General features: G+C 35.8%; 1 protein-coding gene across 1 annotated transcript in view; it reads left to right on the top strand.

Moving 5' to 3' along the window:
* The window catches only part of LOC135226512 (uncharacterized), a 38323-nt gene extending 19644 nt beyond the window's left edge, over positions 1-18679 (top strand). Inside the window, exons 3-4 of the mRNA XM_064266132.1 lie at positions 465-628; positions 15763-18679. Of these exons, the coding sequence (XP_064122202.1) occupies positions 465-628; positions 15763-16711 (1113 nt within the window). The 3' untranslated portion in view covers positions 16712-18679. The remainder of the gene's footprint in view (positions 1-464; positions 629-15762) is intronic.
* The last annotated feature ends 230 nt before the right edge of the window (positions 18680-18909 follow it).

An 18909-nucleotide genomic window follows, 5' to 3' on the forward strand; every position in this document is an offset into this window, starting at 1 on the left:
CATGGAGAACTGTCATCACAGCGATGTGACTTGTTTTAAGTCAAGCTAACGGTTCTAAACCTAAAATGTCACATCTTTGGGGTAAAAAGGAACTAAAATGTTTTACAAAGAATCAGCTCTTGGAAGAGGGCTGTCCTTATATACGTTTGTTCAACACACCCACCAAAAAGCTAATTACGAAACGAAGCTTAGCATGATAACATGAAATCAAATTCTTATGAAAAGTTTTATCGCTCAAAATATAATTAGCAACAAATCACAAAATATCAAAATATTTAAAGTTACACGTACGTGTACACACACACAAAACACATACACACACACATATATATATTATGCATATAAACATTTTGTTAGGTTGCGTATCAGATCAGGAAACATCAAACACAGAACTGCACCTAATTATCCTAGCAGGAAAGTATCCAAACCTCAAACAGGCATCTCCTCTTTTATGTTCCACACAGGACGGTGGTGACGACGACAGCAAACTGATCTACATCCCTATCCTGGACACGGGCTCCGTGAACAACGTCCAGGTCCTCGGCTTCATCGTCATCCTGTTTTTCCTCCTCACGACGGCGTACGCCTACTTGGAGTACGGCGCTTTTGCTACGGCCAGAAAAGAGAGGTAAGCCACCCCCCGAGAAATTCCCCTTCCCGTTTTTTGTTTGAAGGTGATAGGTTGGGTAGGCGAGTTTTGCCGTTCAGATGCCCTCAGGAACTGATTTATAGTTTATTTTTGTTTGTTTGTTTATTTAATGAAGGGGCCAATTCAAAAGGAAAAACACCGCAGTTAACAATACAGGAAATACGGAGGCAAGTAAGAATTCGAAATGGTAAGATGGCAGAGGGAGACAAACTTAAACTGAGCCACAGAATAATGGATTTGAAGAGATTTCTCGACGGGAATTACGATCCTGAATAAATTGAGAAACCGTTCTGATGCAGAACTCCTGCCCAAGTGATGACGTCTACTAAGTCATTGGTAGTTTACATTGACCTTATACCAGCTCAGCTATGGCTCTGTTAAGAAGCCTGTAACTTTAAATCGCATTTGGAATCAGTTCACGAAGCCAAGAACTGTCTATGGATGGCTTCCAGCATTTCAACTGCTGACTTGTGAGACACCAACCCAACACTCCCCAAAACTCAACCCTAGATAATATGTTTGGAATCACTGGAGAACCTGGTTGAAATAATCATCATATCAACAGATTTCTCTCTCTCTCTCTCTCTCTGTCTCTCTCTCTCTCTCCTCTCTCTCTCCAGAATCAGCAGTTTATACGGACGACTAACCGAAATCTGGAGACCACCTTGATGAGCTATGAAAGATCAAAGTCTGAAAACCATTACATTTTACGATGGTAGCTTTTCCGTTAGCGAGTTACTCGCGGGATTTAATGGATCTTTTTTATTCGTTATGCAGCTATAAATGCCCTATTACATGTAGTCCAGCTGGACCCATTTTTTTTCCCGAAATTAGATACACATCTGCGGTCCTGGATGACGCCCACAGGAATTAATGGGCTAATCATAGCAAGCTTTCGTTTTATGTACTAATGTGGCTACTGAGACGCAGATGGAAACCTTCTTCTTGTTCTTCTTCTTCTTCTTGTTCTTGTTCTTCTTGTTCTTCTTCTTCTTCTTCTTCTTCTTCTTCTGATTATTATTATTATTATTATTATTATTATTATTATTATTATTATTATTATTATTATTATTATTATTATTATTATTATTATTTTACGGATAAGTCCCTTTACTTGAGTGTAAATCTTGATATATTACTAAGGAGGCTACTGAACGCAGATGGAAACTTATTATTATTATTATTATTATTATTATTATTATTATTATTATTATATTATTATAGTATTATTATTATTATTATTTACGGATAAATCCCTTTACTTGAGCGTAGGGGAAACCGGGGCTAGTTGGCTACAAGGGTAGTTGGCACACTCAAAATAACTTTAAAGTTTACCAATAGATGACTCTAATACATATACTGTGTAATTGCCACGCGGTTCCTCAATTACCAGCAAAATTCTATAGAGATAGAACGTAGGAGCTCAAATTTATGAGACAAATTTTGATTTTGATGGTAGTAAGTAAATATTTTTATCTTTCTGTTATTTGCTATAACATCTATACATTCATAAAAGATTATTTTTAAATTATAGCATAGGTTTCCTTATGATTTAAAGATTCTGTACCATTAAAACACACAATTCAAGGCTTCTTGGCGTGGATCACATGGTAGGGATGGGGCAAGTTGGCACACGTTATTTGATAACAATAGTAAGCCTATTTATTTATATAATTTACGTTTTATTTCTGGATTTTTTGGAACGATAATGAGATTAGTGTCCTATCATTTCCTCCACATTGCTCTCACAAGTTGTAGCCCCTGGATTTTAGTGTTGATAGACCTCTGAATGTGTTAACAGGGCACGCAATTCGTGGATGACTGGTAATCCAGGATCAAGTATGCCCATCTGTGATATTCCTGGTAAAGTTTCCTCGGCTTTACCTCTAGCTGTCATTTATTCTGATGTTTACAATGGGTTTAGGATTGATGGAATTTCATCTCTGAATACAGACTATTTCAAGATTTTGATTTTAAGGGTGGTTATGTAACAGATTGAGAGATGTCCGAAAAGTCACATGGGCTTCAGATCAGTCATCAGCGTGATACAGTTTAAGAACTGTTCCTGTTGATTCAGAAGAAAGCTCAGCTGAAGAGAACCTGTGTTTGGTAAGCCAGGAGAAGTGTGGGTCCAGTGCAGGGCATATAACATGTGATAGCATGAAGACTACTGATGAAGATTTATTTTACACCTGCCACAATTACAATTAGATGATGATCTGAAGTATTTTTGCTATTTGATTTAAATGCAATGTAGTAATTTTCATTTAATTATCAATGTGGTAAGAATTTTTCAAAAATGTTTGTTTTATATTCGCAATAACCAAAATTGTAAAAAGTGTGGCAACTAGTCCCGTCTCCCCTAAATCTGGACATATTGCTAAGGACTTGCACCCTAGAAAAGGAATTAATGGGCTATTCATTGCAAGCTTTCGTTTTATGTACTAACGTGGCTACAGAGACGCAGATGGAAACTTTCTTATTATTATTCATTATATTTTATTTATTATTATTATTATTAAATTATTTATATATTATTATTATTATTATTATTATTTTATATTGGCTAGGACTTGCATCCTAGAAAAGTTTTTTTTATATATATTTCATACTTTTTTTTATTACCGCCATCTTCAACAGCAAACATGATCTGAATTAACTGGCATAAACTGCTGCATCTCTCCCATCATGTTCACCACCGGAACGCTATGAATGTCAGGTATAAGCCTGAATCACGTCAGGCAGGTGAGCGACAATGATGAGGCCTCGATTACTTTGCTGTTAAGTGAAACCGAGTAATCATGTAACTCATTGTTTATTTCTCGTTGTTACGTTATTCCTCATTATGTACTTATGGCGATTTGGTATGAATGTGGAATCGCGCAAATAATGATATGATGATAAACAGAAGAATAAGGAGCCATTTTATTTTTTTTGTGGATCTGAACTGACCAGTGAGTGAGACAACAAGGGGGTCGTTGGATTTCGGAAAGTCCTACGTACATAAGATTTATCATGGAGAGAGAGAGAGAGAGAGAGAGAGAGAGAGAGAGAGAGAGAGAGAGAGATAATATACCTGATACATATCTCTGGGTGCGAGCATTATTTCGACGAGGGTGTTGATCACTCACGTATTCTATTACATCTCTCTCTCTCTCTCTCTCTCTCTCTCTCTCTCTCTCTCTCTCTCTCTCCGACAATAGCTGCGGACCAACAACAGTAGACAAAAAAAAAAAATGTACCCAAAATACCGCTTAGTTCACCATAGGAGAGAGAGAGAGAGAGAGAGAGAGAGAGAGCCCTAGGAAGAATATTATAGATTACTCTTCGCTGTTGGTCTGCCAACAAAATAGAAAGAAAGCAAAACCTTTCTTGATGTGGCTAGCAACCTCACTCGAACAAACTTTTTTAGAAGTCGGAAGGTGAGTTTTTTAATTGGAAATTTTATAAGCATACATAAATAATAATTATTATTTTTTTCATTATTATTATTATTATTATTATTATTATTATTATTATTATTATTATTATGAATTCAGTCTCCTATTGTCCAAAATTTGTCATAGTAATTTAAACAATAATAATAATAATAATAATAATAATAATAATAATAATAATAATAATAATAATAATAATAGAGGTACTATTATTATTATTATTATTATTATTATTATTTTTTTTTTTTTTCTAGCTCTATCACAGTCCTCCAATTCGACTGGGTGGTATTTATAGTGTGGGGTTCCGGGTTGCATCCTGCCTCCTTAGGAGTCCATCACTCTTCGTACTATGTGTGCCGTTTCTAGGATCACACTCTTCTGCATGAGTCCTGGAGCTACTTCAGACTCTAGTTTTTTCTAGATTCCTTTTCAGGGATCTTGGGATCGTGCCTAGTGCTCCTATAGATTATGGGTACGATTTCCACTGGCATCCCATATCCTTCTTATTTCTATTTTTCAGATCTTGATACTTATCCAATTTTTCCCTCTCTTTCTCTCACTCTGGTGTCCCATGGTATTGCGACATCAATGAGTGATACTTTCTTCTTGACCTTGTCAATCAACGTCACGTCTGGTCTGTTTGCACGTATCACCCTATCTGTTCTGATACCATAGTCCCAGAGATCTTTGCCTGATCGTTTTCTATCACTCCTTCAGGTTGGTGCTCGTACCACTTATTACTGCAAGGTAGCTGATGTTTCTTGCACAGGCTCCAGTGGAGGGCTTTTGCTACTGAATCATGCCTCTTTTTGTACTGGTTCTGTGCAAGTGCCGGGCATTCACTTGCTATGTGTTTATGGTTTCACTTTTCGTATTGCACTTCCTACATATGGGAGAGATGTTTTATTTCCATCTATCGTACTTTGAACATATCTGGTTCTTAGGGCCTGATCTTGTGCCGCTGTTATCATTCCTTCAGTTTCCTTCTTTAGCTCTCCCCTCTGTAGCCATTGCCATGTGTCATCGCGGCTAGTTCTTTAGTCTGTCTCACTGGATTGTTGTCCGTGCATTGGTTTGTTGTGCCAGTCCTCTGTTCTTTCTGTCTTCTCCTGTCTCTGTATATTTTCTGGGTCTTCGTCTGCTTTTATTAGTCCTTCTTCCCATGCACTCTTTAGCCACTCGTCTTCACTGGTTTTCAGATATTGCCCCAGTGCTCTGTTTTCGATGTTGACGCAGTCCTCTATACTTAGTAGTCCTCTCCCTCCTTCCTTTCGTGTTATGTAGGAGGGTCTGTCCGTATTTGCTCTTGGGTGTAGTGCTTTGTGTATAGTTCATATGTTTCCTGGTTTTTCTGATCTATGCTGCGGAGTTCTGCCTTCGTCCATTCCACTATTCTCCCTGCGCTGTATCTGATTCTGGCACTGCCCTGCCCATAGTTTTTTATGGCTTTTTACATATTTCCGGCGTTGAGTTTTGACTTGAGTATCGCCTTGAGTCTCTGCATATATTCTTTCCTGATCGTGTCCTTCATCTCTTGGTGTTTTATATCTCCTCCTTCCATTATTCCCAGGTATTTGTATCCTGTCTCATCTATGTGTTTGATGTTGCTCCATCATGGTAGCTTTATCCCTTCAGTTCTTGTTACTTTGCCTTTTTGTATGTTGACTAAGGCGCATTTTTCTATTCCAAACTCCATCCTGATGTCCCCAGATACAATCCTTACAGTCTGGATTAGGGTATCTATTTCCTTGATGCTCTTACCATACAGCTTGATGTCGTCCATGAACATCAGATGGTTGATTCTGTTGCCTCTTTTCTTGAGTTGGTACCCGGCATCCATCTTCTGTAGTACTTTTGTCATGGGAATCATGGCTACTACGAAGAGTAGTGGGGACAGTGAGTCGCCCTGGAAGATCCCTCTCCTGATATTAACCTCTGCTAGTCTTATTCCAGAGCTTGTAAGTATGTATTCCAGTTGCGCATTGTATTTTTGAGGAAGCTGATGGTATTTTCCTCTGCCCCATATATTTTTCAGGCATTCTATTAGCATGTGTGGTGGTATCATGTCGAAGGCTTTCTTATAGTCTATCCATGCCATGCTTAGGTTGGTTTTCCTTCTCCTACTGTTCTTCATTACCATTTTGTCTATCAGGAGCTGGTCTTTTGTGCCCCTTCACTTCCTTCTGCAGCCTTTCTGTTGGTGGGGGATGGTGTTTGTCTCCTCTAGGTAGTTGTATAGCCTTTCACTGATGATACCTGTTAGTAACTTCCACATTATTGGTAGGCAGGTGATAGGCCTGTAGTTACTGGCTATATTTCCCTTACTCTTGTCTTTTGTACTAAGGATGTTCTTCCTGTGGTCATCCATTTGGGTGCATGGTGATTTGAGATACAATGCTGGAGTTGTTCTGCTATTCGTGGGTGTAGGGCCTTGAATGTTTTGAGCCAGTATCCATGGACTTCATCGGGACCTGGGGCTTTCCAGTTTGGCATTTTCTTTAGTTGGTTGTCTGACTGTGTCTGTCGTGATGTCTGTGAATCTTTGTTTTATTCTCTCTGTTTCTTCTTCCTTGACTTCCTGGAGCCATGTTGCATGTTTGTTGTGTTGATACGGATTGCTCCTATGTTTTCCCAGAGTCTCTTACTTGGTTCGGCTTCGGGAATTTCTGGGTGGTTGTCGTTCCCCTCTTAGTTGGCTGTATAGTCTTTTCTGGTTGTTCCGAATAGTTTGTTTCTGTTTGGTATCCCTTATTCCTGTTCGTGTACCGTTGGATCTTATGTGCTTTGGCCTTAAGCCTCTGTTTTACATCTTCTATTGGTGTTGAATTTAACCCTCTCTTGTACTTTGTATTTCTCGTTGAGTTCCTCCCTTGTTTTCTTGCTTCTTAGCCTTTTTTCTGCCATCTCTTTCAGTTTACTCAAGTCAGATCTCATCACCATGATTTTTGCTTTTCCAGGCGCCGTTTTCCAAGGAGGTTGCTGTTTTGGTTGGCTGTTTGGGTTGGGTTGTGCTGTGGTGGTGTTGGTGTTCGAATTCCCATCAGTTCTGCTACTAATCTTGCTCCTGCATATGTCAAGTTATTTGTTTCTGTGATACTGGTGGTCTGTATTATGCCCAGTATTTCATTGACCTCACTTGTTTTCTCCCTTAATTATTATTATTATTATTATTATTATTATTATTATTATTATTATTATTATTATTATGAATTCAGTCTTCTGTTGTCCAAAATTTGTCATCGTAATTCAAACAACAACAACAGCAACAACAACAACAACAACAACAATAATAATAATAATAATAATAATAATAATAATAATAATAATAATAATAATAATATAATATAATAATTATAATAATAATAATAATTGGAAATTCAGTCCCCTAATAAGCAAATATTGCCATCTCGCATGACAGCACAGAGCTACCAAAACTGATGGAGATATGGCTTGGTAAGTCCATCACGCAAAGCGTTTTCAAAAATCAACAGATGTAATTCTTGAATTACTACTGTCCAAAATCAAAAATGGTGCTTTGAAGGAGAGCAGATGAGTAGGTTATAAGTATGGTATATATATATATATATATATATATATATATATATATATATATACTATACATATGTATATATATATATACATATGTATATATATACATATATATATACCTACATATATATATATTAATAATAATATATATATATTAACATATATTATAATAGGTATTACATTAAGATATATATATAATATATATATATATGAATATATATACATACATATATATACATATATACAATATTCTATATAATTTATTATATATTAGATATTATAATAGATGTATACATATATATTATACATATTAACAGATATATACAAAGTATACATATATATATGGTATATATATATAATGAATATATATACAAGACCATATATATACCTATTATGTATTATATATGATATATATACATATTATATCAAGATTGTATACATAGGATAGATATATATATAGATATATATACATATTTATATAGAAACATATTATTATATATTATATAGATTATTATATTTATATATAGATATAGAATAAGATATAGATAGATAGATAAGAAATTATATATATCTATATATATATACATAATGCCATGAATAAACAATCAAATACATATAACACATATATACACATTATATATATATATATATATATATATATATATATATATATATATATATAATAATAAACTGGCACATAACAAGCTCTTCTTGTCTCCTTCAAGCACCAGATTTTGAGACAACAATAATTTAAAAGAGACTTGACTAAATTGTTGATTTTTGAAAACGTTTTGCGTGATGGACTTACCGAGCCATATCTCCATCAGTTTTGGTAGCTGAGCGCTGTCATGCGAGATGGTAATATTTGCTTATTAGGGGTCTGAATTTCCTATTATTATTATTATTATTATTATTATTATATTATTATTATTATTATTATTATTATTATTATTATTATTATTAACTGTAAGCGAATGAAAATTTTTCCAAATTAGGACAGATAATTCATAACTATCATCATTATTATCATTATTAATTTTATAATCAACAACGCGACGACAAGTTTTGGAAATTAGGAGACTGAATTCCATAGCTATTATTATTATTTATTATTATTATTATTATTATTATTATTATTATTATTATATTATTATTATTATTATTATTATTATTACTGAAAATGAGTGAATTATCTTCACTAAATTGTCATTTATTAAAAATCCACAGAGATTCCAATATCTCCATATTTCAGTCAAAGGTGACAAACATACCTTTGAATAAATACCTGTACAGTGTTCCTCATCAGTATTTATAACGAAGATCCTTGGCTTTGGATACTGTGTAAGGTTTAGAAAGTTCCTGGTTGTAACCTCTGACAAAAATACGAGACAATGGAACTATTGTGAGAGCTTAATGCACAGAAATGATGTATTATTATATGAAACAGACTTATTCTTATGGAATTAGTTTAACAAAGTTCAAGGGCCACTAATTGGCGAAAAACACATTCATAGAATAGACTGTTTCTATAGGAAATAGCGTGAGAAAAACAAGTAAAACAAGGAATAGAATATACAAATAAAGATAAATCAACAAAGGTTAAGTATATATAAACCGAAAACAGAAATAATAATAAAAAAAAGAAAGGTTCATAAATTCCAGAGATGCTCTGATACTATTGTATAGTATTAGAGCCTCTATTAAGTTTATTCGCCAGACGACCAAACCCCGCCAGGAAAACCATTCTATCATCTAAGAATAGAATAAAGAGCCCGGAGAGGATTATGCAAATAGTTGTTGCAATCAGTATCAGAACCTCGGAAAAGAACCCTCACTTTCTTTACCTCTATTTTTGATATGCAATATTCATATGATGATCTTACCTTTTTCATTTATTTAAGGAAGTTGTTGGTTGTGACTGGGGAGGGTGGGTGGGTGGATGGGTGAGGGGAGTTCTGGTTTAGGTGGAAATAAACGAGGTTTTGATAACTGTTTACGTCATTATTAGCCATTTTTCGACAATTAAGCAACATCATTAACTCACCTGACAGCCATGTCAATCTGGACAGATTTCAAGACAAAGAGAGAGAGAGAGAGAGAGAGAGAGAGAGAGAGAGAGAGAGAGAGAGAGAGAGAGAGAGGTGTTTCTGATTGGCGGATGAATTTTGTAAGTGGAAAATAAGTACAAAATATCTTGATATACTAGTGTATATTGTAATGTTGTGACTAACAACCACCAATATCTTAGAAGTATAATTTTCTCTAACTATCGAGATGGTAAATCAGATGATTTAATTACTCATTCATAAATAAAAAAAACAAATATCCACCAATTGCCATTAGCTTCAGTGATATCAGCTGTCAATATTTACCGTCAGTTCCTAATTATACAGCACTGATAACTAGGCGCAAAAAGAACAGAGAAGCATAAAGCTCGACGTTCTTCGTACCTTATAAGTTTCACCAATTTTCTTAAATGAGATATCTAATTTGTCCAGTAACTTCCAGAGCATAGAGTATTTATCAGACATGTAGCTTAGTGTCTATTTTTCTTTAATTTTCGTCGAGATTTTAGAAAAACAAATATATTAACGTTTGCATGAGAATGAAGAGTATGAATGGTAATTTACTTTGAGGGGATCTTAATCCGATTATATAAATGTGTATGTATACTGCATAGATAAATTCGCATATAGTATATATATATACATATATATAACTTGCAAGATTTTCGCTCCTGGTGAGCTTAAGTTTAAATAATGAAGAGGACAGCGAGAAGACTGGAGATCACTTCTTTTCATTTACACCTACGTTTCGGGAATCCTTTCCCATCTAGGGGGCTATAAATAGAATTAATTTTTACAATATCAAAAAGAGTATGCTAAAATAAACTAACAATTATAAGAAATATAGTTTTGTCATTAAGATATATATATATATATATATATATATATATATATATATATATATATATATATATATATTAGATATAGAGAGAGAGAGAGAGAGAGATGAGAGAGAGAGAGAGAGAGAGAGAGAGAGAGAACAGTTGGCTGGTGGAGGAGGGGTAGGGCCTAACATACAGGCATAAGCTGTCTAGCCAAATGGGTGTAGACTAGGAAATGTGTGAATAATTACCTCTCCCCTTCCCTGAACGACAGCGGACGTCTGAGAAGAGGAGGTCGGGAAAGATGGATTATTATTATTGGCGGCTATCCGCCGACAGATGGCAGCACCGACTGGGAAAGCGGGTAGGGGGGGATGGCCTCCCAACCACTCACTCCAATGACCGCTATTCATTAACCGCAAAGCCCTTGTGTGTAGTAAATCTAAATGTATCCTCGTCTTGCAAGTGCATCCGGGCGGCCGGGTTTCTTTCGCACGCATAAATATCACGCCGCTCAAGATGTCAGTAGGGGATTTTATGCCTGTCTGGGGAACTGCATTTGCAGGAGGATCGCGTTTTAAGGCGAGTATTCTGATACTCTCTTAAAAAACAGACAGGTAATTAGAGAGCGTTACTTTTTTGTTCCTGTTGCAGAAACCGTGGCAATTTGAAGCCTCAGATGCTCTTCTCGGCCGACCGCAAAAGTGGTTTGCATCGCCTACTTCTCCTCAGTTTGCACGTTCCGGAAGGGTGACGAATTTGCGCGTTGTAAATTACAAGAATAAGAAGATGAAACTCGCGATGCGTCTGCCTCTTCACTGTGCGGAGTTTGCATCTCCATCGTCACTGGATTATGAAGAATTTTGAATTTGAAATTTTCAAAGTGGAAAAAGCTCAGATCTACAATCATCTCTTATTCTGTTCTAAGAGGTCCACAATAATAAAAAATGTTTCGAGTTCGTGTATAATTTAAAACCCCTTTACAAAACTTTCGAACCCTTCCCTGGGTTCATCATTTTTTTGTTTTGAACTGGAGATGAACCCAGGGAAGGATTCGAAAGCTTTGTAAAGGGTTTTTGAATTATACACGAAATCGCAACATTTTTTTATTCTTGTGGACCTCTTAGAACATATATACTCTCGCGATAGAGAGTTTTTCCTAACTAATCTCTTGTTCACTGTTCACCAAAATGATAACTTTTCCTTCCTACATAAGGGAGCATCAATCAGTTATCTCAATAACTCAAAGCGAAAACACTTTGGGGATCACCAAAAAAAAGCCTTTTTTTCAGAACTGGATATTTTTGGCAACTGGACAATCTCAGGAGTTGGTCCCTAACAGCCGATATGCCCCAAAGATGGGCACTGGCCCATCCTGGGTATCAGTGTCTGCTATGGTCTTTAAGTTGCCTTATGTAGTTATTCGTTTAAACATATAGAGCTAATATATTTATATGTGAGATTTTGTTTTATCTAATTAGATATATTAGTTAAGTGAACACATACACACTTTATATATATATATATATATATATATATATATATATATATATATATATGTATGTATATATATATATAACATATACATCGAGCTACAAATGTCCTTTGATATCTAATTCCGAAGAGGATCTTTTTAGTCGGTTAACATATATGAAAACATAATTAATTCCGAGGCAGAGCGAATTAGATATTATAGGACATTTGTAGCTCGAATGATTTGTATGAATCCCGGTAATGTAATATGACTCAATATATATATATATATATATATATATATATATATATATATATATATATATATATATTAAATAAGCGTGAGTATTCGCTTATTTAATATATATATATATATATATATATATATATATATATATATATATATATATATATATATATATATGACTGTGGTGAAAATGTTCTGTTACAATAGAATTCTATCTGATAAAAGGAGCCCATAAAAACGCCAAAATATAGAGAGAAAATACTGTATTTCAGAGACTGCTCTCTCTCTCTCTCTTTAGGTAGGTAATGAATGAGAAAAGTTACAGAAAAGGTGGTATTTTTACCAAGAGATCCATCCACAGGTAAGCCATTTCAGGTCACTCCCGCTGATAATCTTCCTTTAATCCTCTTAAGCGTTGGTTGAATGAAAACTTCATCAATGTGTTTCGACAACTGAGAGAAAGAAGAATCTTTCGTAATTTCAAACCCAATTTCGCTCTCGACCTAACTGCACGTGAAACGGAGACCTTCTGCAACAATGGTTGCAACCGCTCGCAATCGCTTGTAGCGCCGACGGTGGGAGAGTATAACGGAAGCCTCCGAGTATGGTAATGATGCGGTTAGGCGTTTTCTCTGTAAAGGTGAGCAAAACGGGCCTCCCAGACACCTACTAATTACTGTTATAGGTAACATAGTTGGCCGCTCAGTCTTCCCCATACCCGATTTTCCCGGCCGTCGGTCGACTATTGCTGTCTGGCTCTCGTGGGATGGAGGGACTACGGGCTCACGAATGAATAGTTAGGTGCATCAATAGAAGTAAAGTTATGCGTGTGAATATGTATGTATATATATAGCATGTATATACATACATATATACATACATACATACATATATATATTATATATATATATGTATATACATACATACATACATATACTATATATATTAAATATACTCTCTCTTTGCCTGACAGAACTTGCATTTCGACCTAAAATATACGCAGGTAATAATTTCATTAAGGGCTTTACAATGACGAGCCGGCATATAAATTAAGGACTCTCTCTCTCTCTCTCTTTCTCTTTCTCTCTCTCTCTCAACGGAGGGAAAGGATAGGCTTACATTAGTTTTATTCTGAACGAGACACCAAGCTTGTACAAAATAGGCTGTTTTGCGAACGAGAACCTGTTCTGTTCTCAAATGACCAACTTGACTGCTTTGAACATTTCAGCCCGATGGGCTCAACATTGCTGTGCAAAGTATTGTGAGGAGAAATGCTGTAATATAAGCCGCGTCTCGGACAGGGTAGAAACTACAAAATATATTGTCTCTTTAATGGACTGAAGCTCTACTGAACTGGCATTTTGGTATGATGCACTACAAGTATGTTGGAAAACATCGAAACAGATAATATATATATATATATATATATATATATATAGTATATATATATATATATATATATATATATATAGAAGACTTTGTAGGAGGAAGTACATCTCAGGTGGTCCTTAAAATACATTTATTACAACGTTTCAAAAAACAAAGGTTATTTTCAAGCTGTAAAGACATAAAACAATAAAATTAATATTAAAAGCGCTAAATTACAAATAAAAGACATAATACATTATAAAAGACAAGATAAAAAAAAAAAATGAAAACTAGTTAGCAGAACCAACCATCAAGAGAGAAAGGAAGGACAGAAGTCAGAAGGAACAAACCAGAAATGACCGGCAACAGCTCACGTTAGGTAAAGAGTTGTCGAGGAAGACTGCGTGTTCAATTGAGGAACAAGCTGTTTAATAAACAAGGATTCCAGAATTGTCAGTAGTTTGCCATTCGGTGCCCGTCCCAATATTTCAAAATCTTTGTATTGTATATTCAGCTTGCATTTATTAGTGTGTTGTCTGATATTAGAAAATTCTGGATTAGCAAGTTTGTTACCAGTTCTATAGCTAACGCCCTTATGACAATCAATTCTGACCCTCAGTAACCTCTGTGTGGATCCCACGTAGGTCCCCAGATTACATCTAGGGCAATGAAACTTGTATACAACACATGAGGTCATCAAAGGGTCAAGTTTATCCTTGAATTTAAACAAACTACCTAAACTGAGTGGGTTTGTTGGGATGATATTAAATCTAATAGCTGGTATATAATCAAATATGAGTTTTCTTAGTGCATCGTAGAAATTTTTGTCATGGATTAAAGGTACATTTGCATAAAATGGAAGCTTAGGCACAGTAGGTAAGGAGACTTTTGGGATAAAAACGTTATTAAGAAGTTTACGAACATACCTGTGAAAAAGTGTAGTGGGAAAATAATTGTTGGTAAAATATTGACGTAAAAAGTTGATTTCTTCGTGAAAAAATTCCCAACTAGATGTCAATGAGAAGGCACGATGAAGTAATGAGGATAAAGAATTTAATTTAAAACCATAAAAACAGTGACTATAAAAATTTGAACCTAATCCTGTAAAAGTTCCCTTCCTGTAAACTGAAGTATTAAAATGATCATATTGTCGTAAGACTAAAACATCTAAGAATGGTAGTTTATTATCACTTTCGCACTCCATAAGTAAATTTTATATTTGGGTGTGCCGTATTAATGAAATGAAGAAACCTTTCAGCATCGTACTTGGATTTAAAAAGCTCGAAGGTATCGTCAACGTACCTTTTGTAGAATAGCAGATGGTAATATATATATATATATATATATATATATATATATATATATATATATATATATATAAGAGAATATACCTCAGGGAAATGATAGGCAGAAATCCAAGCGCTTTCGTCATTACTAAGACATTGTTTTGAATTTCTGCCTATCATTTTCCTGTGCTATTCGCTTATTTAATGAAGTCACGTGCATCTACTGTGATTTTGAATGCATATAAATTATATATATATATATATATATATATATAATATATATACTATATATATATATATATATATATATATATATATATATATATATCACTTTTTCTCAAAAGCTTAAGTGAAGAAGCAAATCACATTGTAATTTAATAATTCATTTATATTTCAAAATATTTATACTATTCATTCAACAATTTCTCTTTTGATAATAACTGACTTCTTCTTACTGTTTTTCCTTATATCTCCTGTAAGTGCTTTCAAATGAATACCATATTCTATGGAAGCTGGTCATATGAATAGGGGGTTATCTTCTGAATAATAATAATAACATTATGTTTTCCACTGAAGGCCTTCGCTCCGAAATGGGAAATAAATGATAAAGACTATACTTCCTAGTGGGACTGAAACCCCCACGCTATCCCCGAAAATCAGACCGCAATGTTAGCTTTCCTCTCATGAGGTAATCGAAGTGTTAAGAGGTCATTGTGGCACTGAAAATTACAAAAATAGAATTGATTACTGGTCTCTAACCCCTTGTTGTATCAAAGGTGCGCCTTCTGGCTTTTGTAAGTTTAAGAACTGTCTGCGTTATTATGACTGTTTACGTTATAAAAGTTTTTATTTTATTCTGCTTGCAGGCCCGTCCACCAACTAGTCACTAACGAGCAGGTCTTAGGTTACGGGGACACGTCTGAAATCTGGCTACCCGTGGTAGAAGCCATCGAGGAAGAGACCCCCTGGAATCCCCCGCCGCCCATCCATATCCTTCAGCCTTCCCCTACAGAGCCGCCACCACCAGCACCACGCCCACCTACATTACCCCCTCGCCCGTACACATTGCCACCGCGCCCACCTACAATGCCATCGCGCAGACTCATAGTACCACCTCGTCCACCAACGGCGTTATTACCGCCGAGACAGATCATCACGGCGGCTCCGAAGAGAGCCACTCTGCCCCCGCCTCGCCCCCGACCTGTCTACCGACCCATCAGGCGTCGGTTCCGTCCAAAGCTCCGGAGAAGGTACCAGCACCAGCACCAGCACCAGCAGCAGCAGCAGCAGCTGCAGCAGCGGTACCAGCCGACGACGAAGAACGACAGTCCTCTGTACCTGGACTCGCAGGAGATCCGCCACTTAACTCGCAGGAGACCTGTCTATAGGCCTAGGGTAGACCGACTGGAACCAGTGTACTACGACTACTATGACGACTACTACGAAGACGACGACAAGCACGATTCCGACGACTACCTGTACGAGGACGACTACGAGTATTACGATCAGGGGTCGTATCGGGAGACTGGTGAGCCTTCTAGGTCGGTGGGCGCCATCAACTACAAGTACTACCCGGCGACGAAGAGGCCAGAGGACCATCCGTATTCCTACTACAGCTTCCCGGGACCGAGGGCCTCTGAAGGGACCAAAAAGACCACGACGCCCAAAAGCACCACCACCACTACCACTAGTACTACCACTACTACCACAACACCAAGCACTACTACCACTACAACGCCATCAACACGTCCCACCAGCAGGTACGCCGACACCATCAGAACGGCTCAGCCGCCCTTCTCTTCCCTCAGAGAATAGGTGAGGGCCAGAGGTCGCCCATCCCATAGGCCTCCTAAGGGCCAGAGGTCGCCCATCCCATAGGCCTTCTAAGGGCCAGAGGTCGCCCATCCCATAGGCCTTCTGAGGGCCAGAGGTCACCCTTCCCATAGGCCTAGTGCTATCTTCCGACGCGATTCTTGTGTTGAAAACGCAAGAACAGTAATCAAAGTTGTTCGGTGAACTCTAATCAAGAATATAAATAAAAGAAATAAAAAAAAACGAAAGAAAAAATTCGCTAATGATCTCCAGCTTCGAAGATACAGGCGAAGGCATTGTTACAACCATATAATTTATTTGTTCGTTATTTATTGTGTATTTATTGTTATTGTTTCTGTCGTGTTGTTGATTCTTTACTGTCGTTGTTTTGTTTGATTTTTTGGCGTTGTTGTTGCTTGACGAACCACTGAAAGTGGTACGACGTACCAGTACATAATACTCTTTGCATAGTGATAAGGAGCGTGTCATTCTTCCATTGGAGGCTATGACAGCTTAGTTTAAGAATACGTCTCTGAGTTGCTTCGAAAATATCTTGAGTGAAATGCCAGTATACTCTCAGCTAATTCGTTTCAACTTTGCTTTTTAGAATTCCGATTTATCTGTTTCACGTTTGACAGTTTTTATGAAGTGTTTTTTTTTTCTCTCTTTTTTTTTAAAGATAGCGGCTGTGATGCTTCCCTTAGTACAATATCCTTTGATTATTTTTTTCGACTTTTTTTTTCAATGTTTCAATGAGGAAGTATATTCCTTTTGATCGGTGACCTATATCCTATAACTACTCATTATGACGTTTCAGCTTTACCTCGTAAGTGACGTGGAAAATAAGTGGTTTTTTTTGGGGGGGTCCTTCCATTCTAAGCTTAATTCTGTGTATTTCCGATTTTTTTTTAGTTCGTTTAGCTGTACAAGTGATGAGCAACGCTCGACACGATCTTCCATGATCGTTACTGTGCGTTCAACCTCTGCTATTTCCCATCAAATACTCTACAAGCCAAATTCAGCTTAATTAGCATATGCAATAGATGTCATTTTTTAATTCTCTGGGTCTTATGTCGATGTTGATTACTGATTGTCGTTGTTTCAGGATTGATTTAATAGAATAAAATCATAATTCTAAAAATGTACATATAGATACAAAACTGGTTACCCGTTCCCCGTACATTTTGACGACTAAAGTATATTAATTAGCTAAAGTAATAGATTAATCTTGTATGCATAAGAAAAATCAAATGATTCGTAAATGTGAGATTTTTTCTTACTGAATATTTCTGTTCCTTCACAAGTGAAATTAAAACATTTAAAAAAATGAGAATTTCTTATTTATCCGAAGAGTCTTAAATATTTATAAATACGTAGCTCCTATGCTTATTAAATGACACTTGAATATTTATCGGAATACACTGCAATGTTTATCAAAGGGGACTGCAATGTTTGTCAAATGTAACCCACTGGAGTTTATCAAGTGAGCCTCGACAATATTTACGAAACGAAACTAGTATTTGTTAGACGTATATTTATAAGTTGATACTCTGCTCATCATAATGAAACTGTATACTTTATCAAAACAGATATGTTTTTCAAATAAGACTGAAAAATTCTCATCAGACGAGACACTGCGAAGGTCATCAAATGATCAAATGAGTCTGCAATGTTTGTTGAATGAGAATCTGTAATGTTTATCAAATAGGAGTCTAATGTTTATCAAATCAGAATCTATAATGTTTATCAAATACGAGTCTGTATTGCTTATCAAATGAGAATCTGCAATGATTATCAAATACTAGTCTGTAATATTTATCAAACGTGATTCTGTTTTGCTTATCAAATGAAAATCTGTCATATCTATCAAATTAACATCGATGATTTTTGTCAGATACTGATCTTTAATGTTAATGCAATATGAGTCTATAATGTTTACCGAACGAGAATCTATATTGTTTATCAAATGAGAAACTGCTTTTTTTTATCAAATGATAATTTCCAGGTTTATCAAATGAGAATCTGCTTTTTTATCAAATGATAATGTCTAGGTTTATCAAATGAGAATCTGGAATCTTTATCAAACGATAATTTCCAGGTTTATCAAATGAGAATCTGTAATCTTTATCAAATGATAATTTTCAGGTTTATCAAATGAGAATCTGTAATCTTTATCAAATGATAATTTCCAGGTTTATCAG

The sequence above is a fragment of the Macrobrachium nipponense genome, chromosome 14, assembly GCF_015104395.2.
Source record: "Macrobrachium nipponense isolate FS-2020 chromosome 14, ASM1510439v2, whole genome shotgun sequence".
NCBI classification, from domain to species: domain Eukaryota; kingdom Metazoa; phylum Arthropoda; class Malacostraca; order Decapoda; family Palaemonidae; genus Macrobrachium; species Macrobrachium nipponense.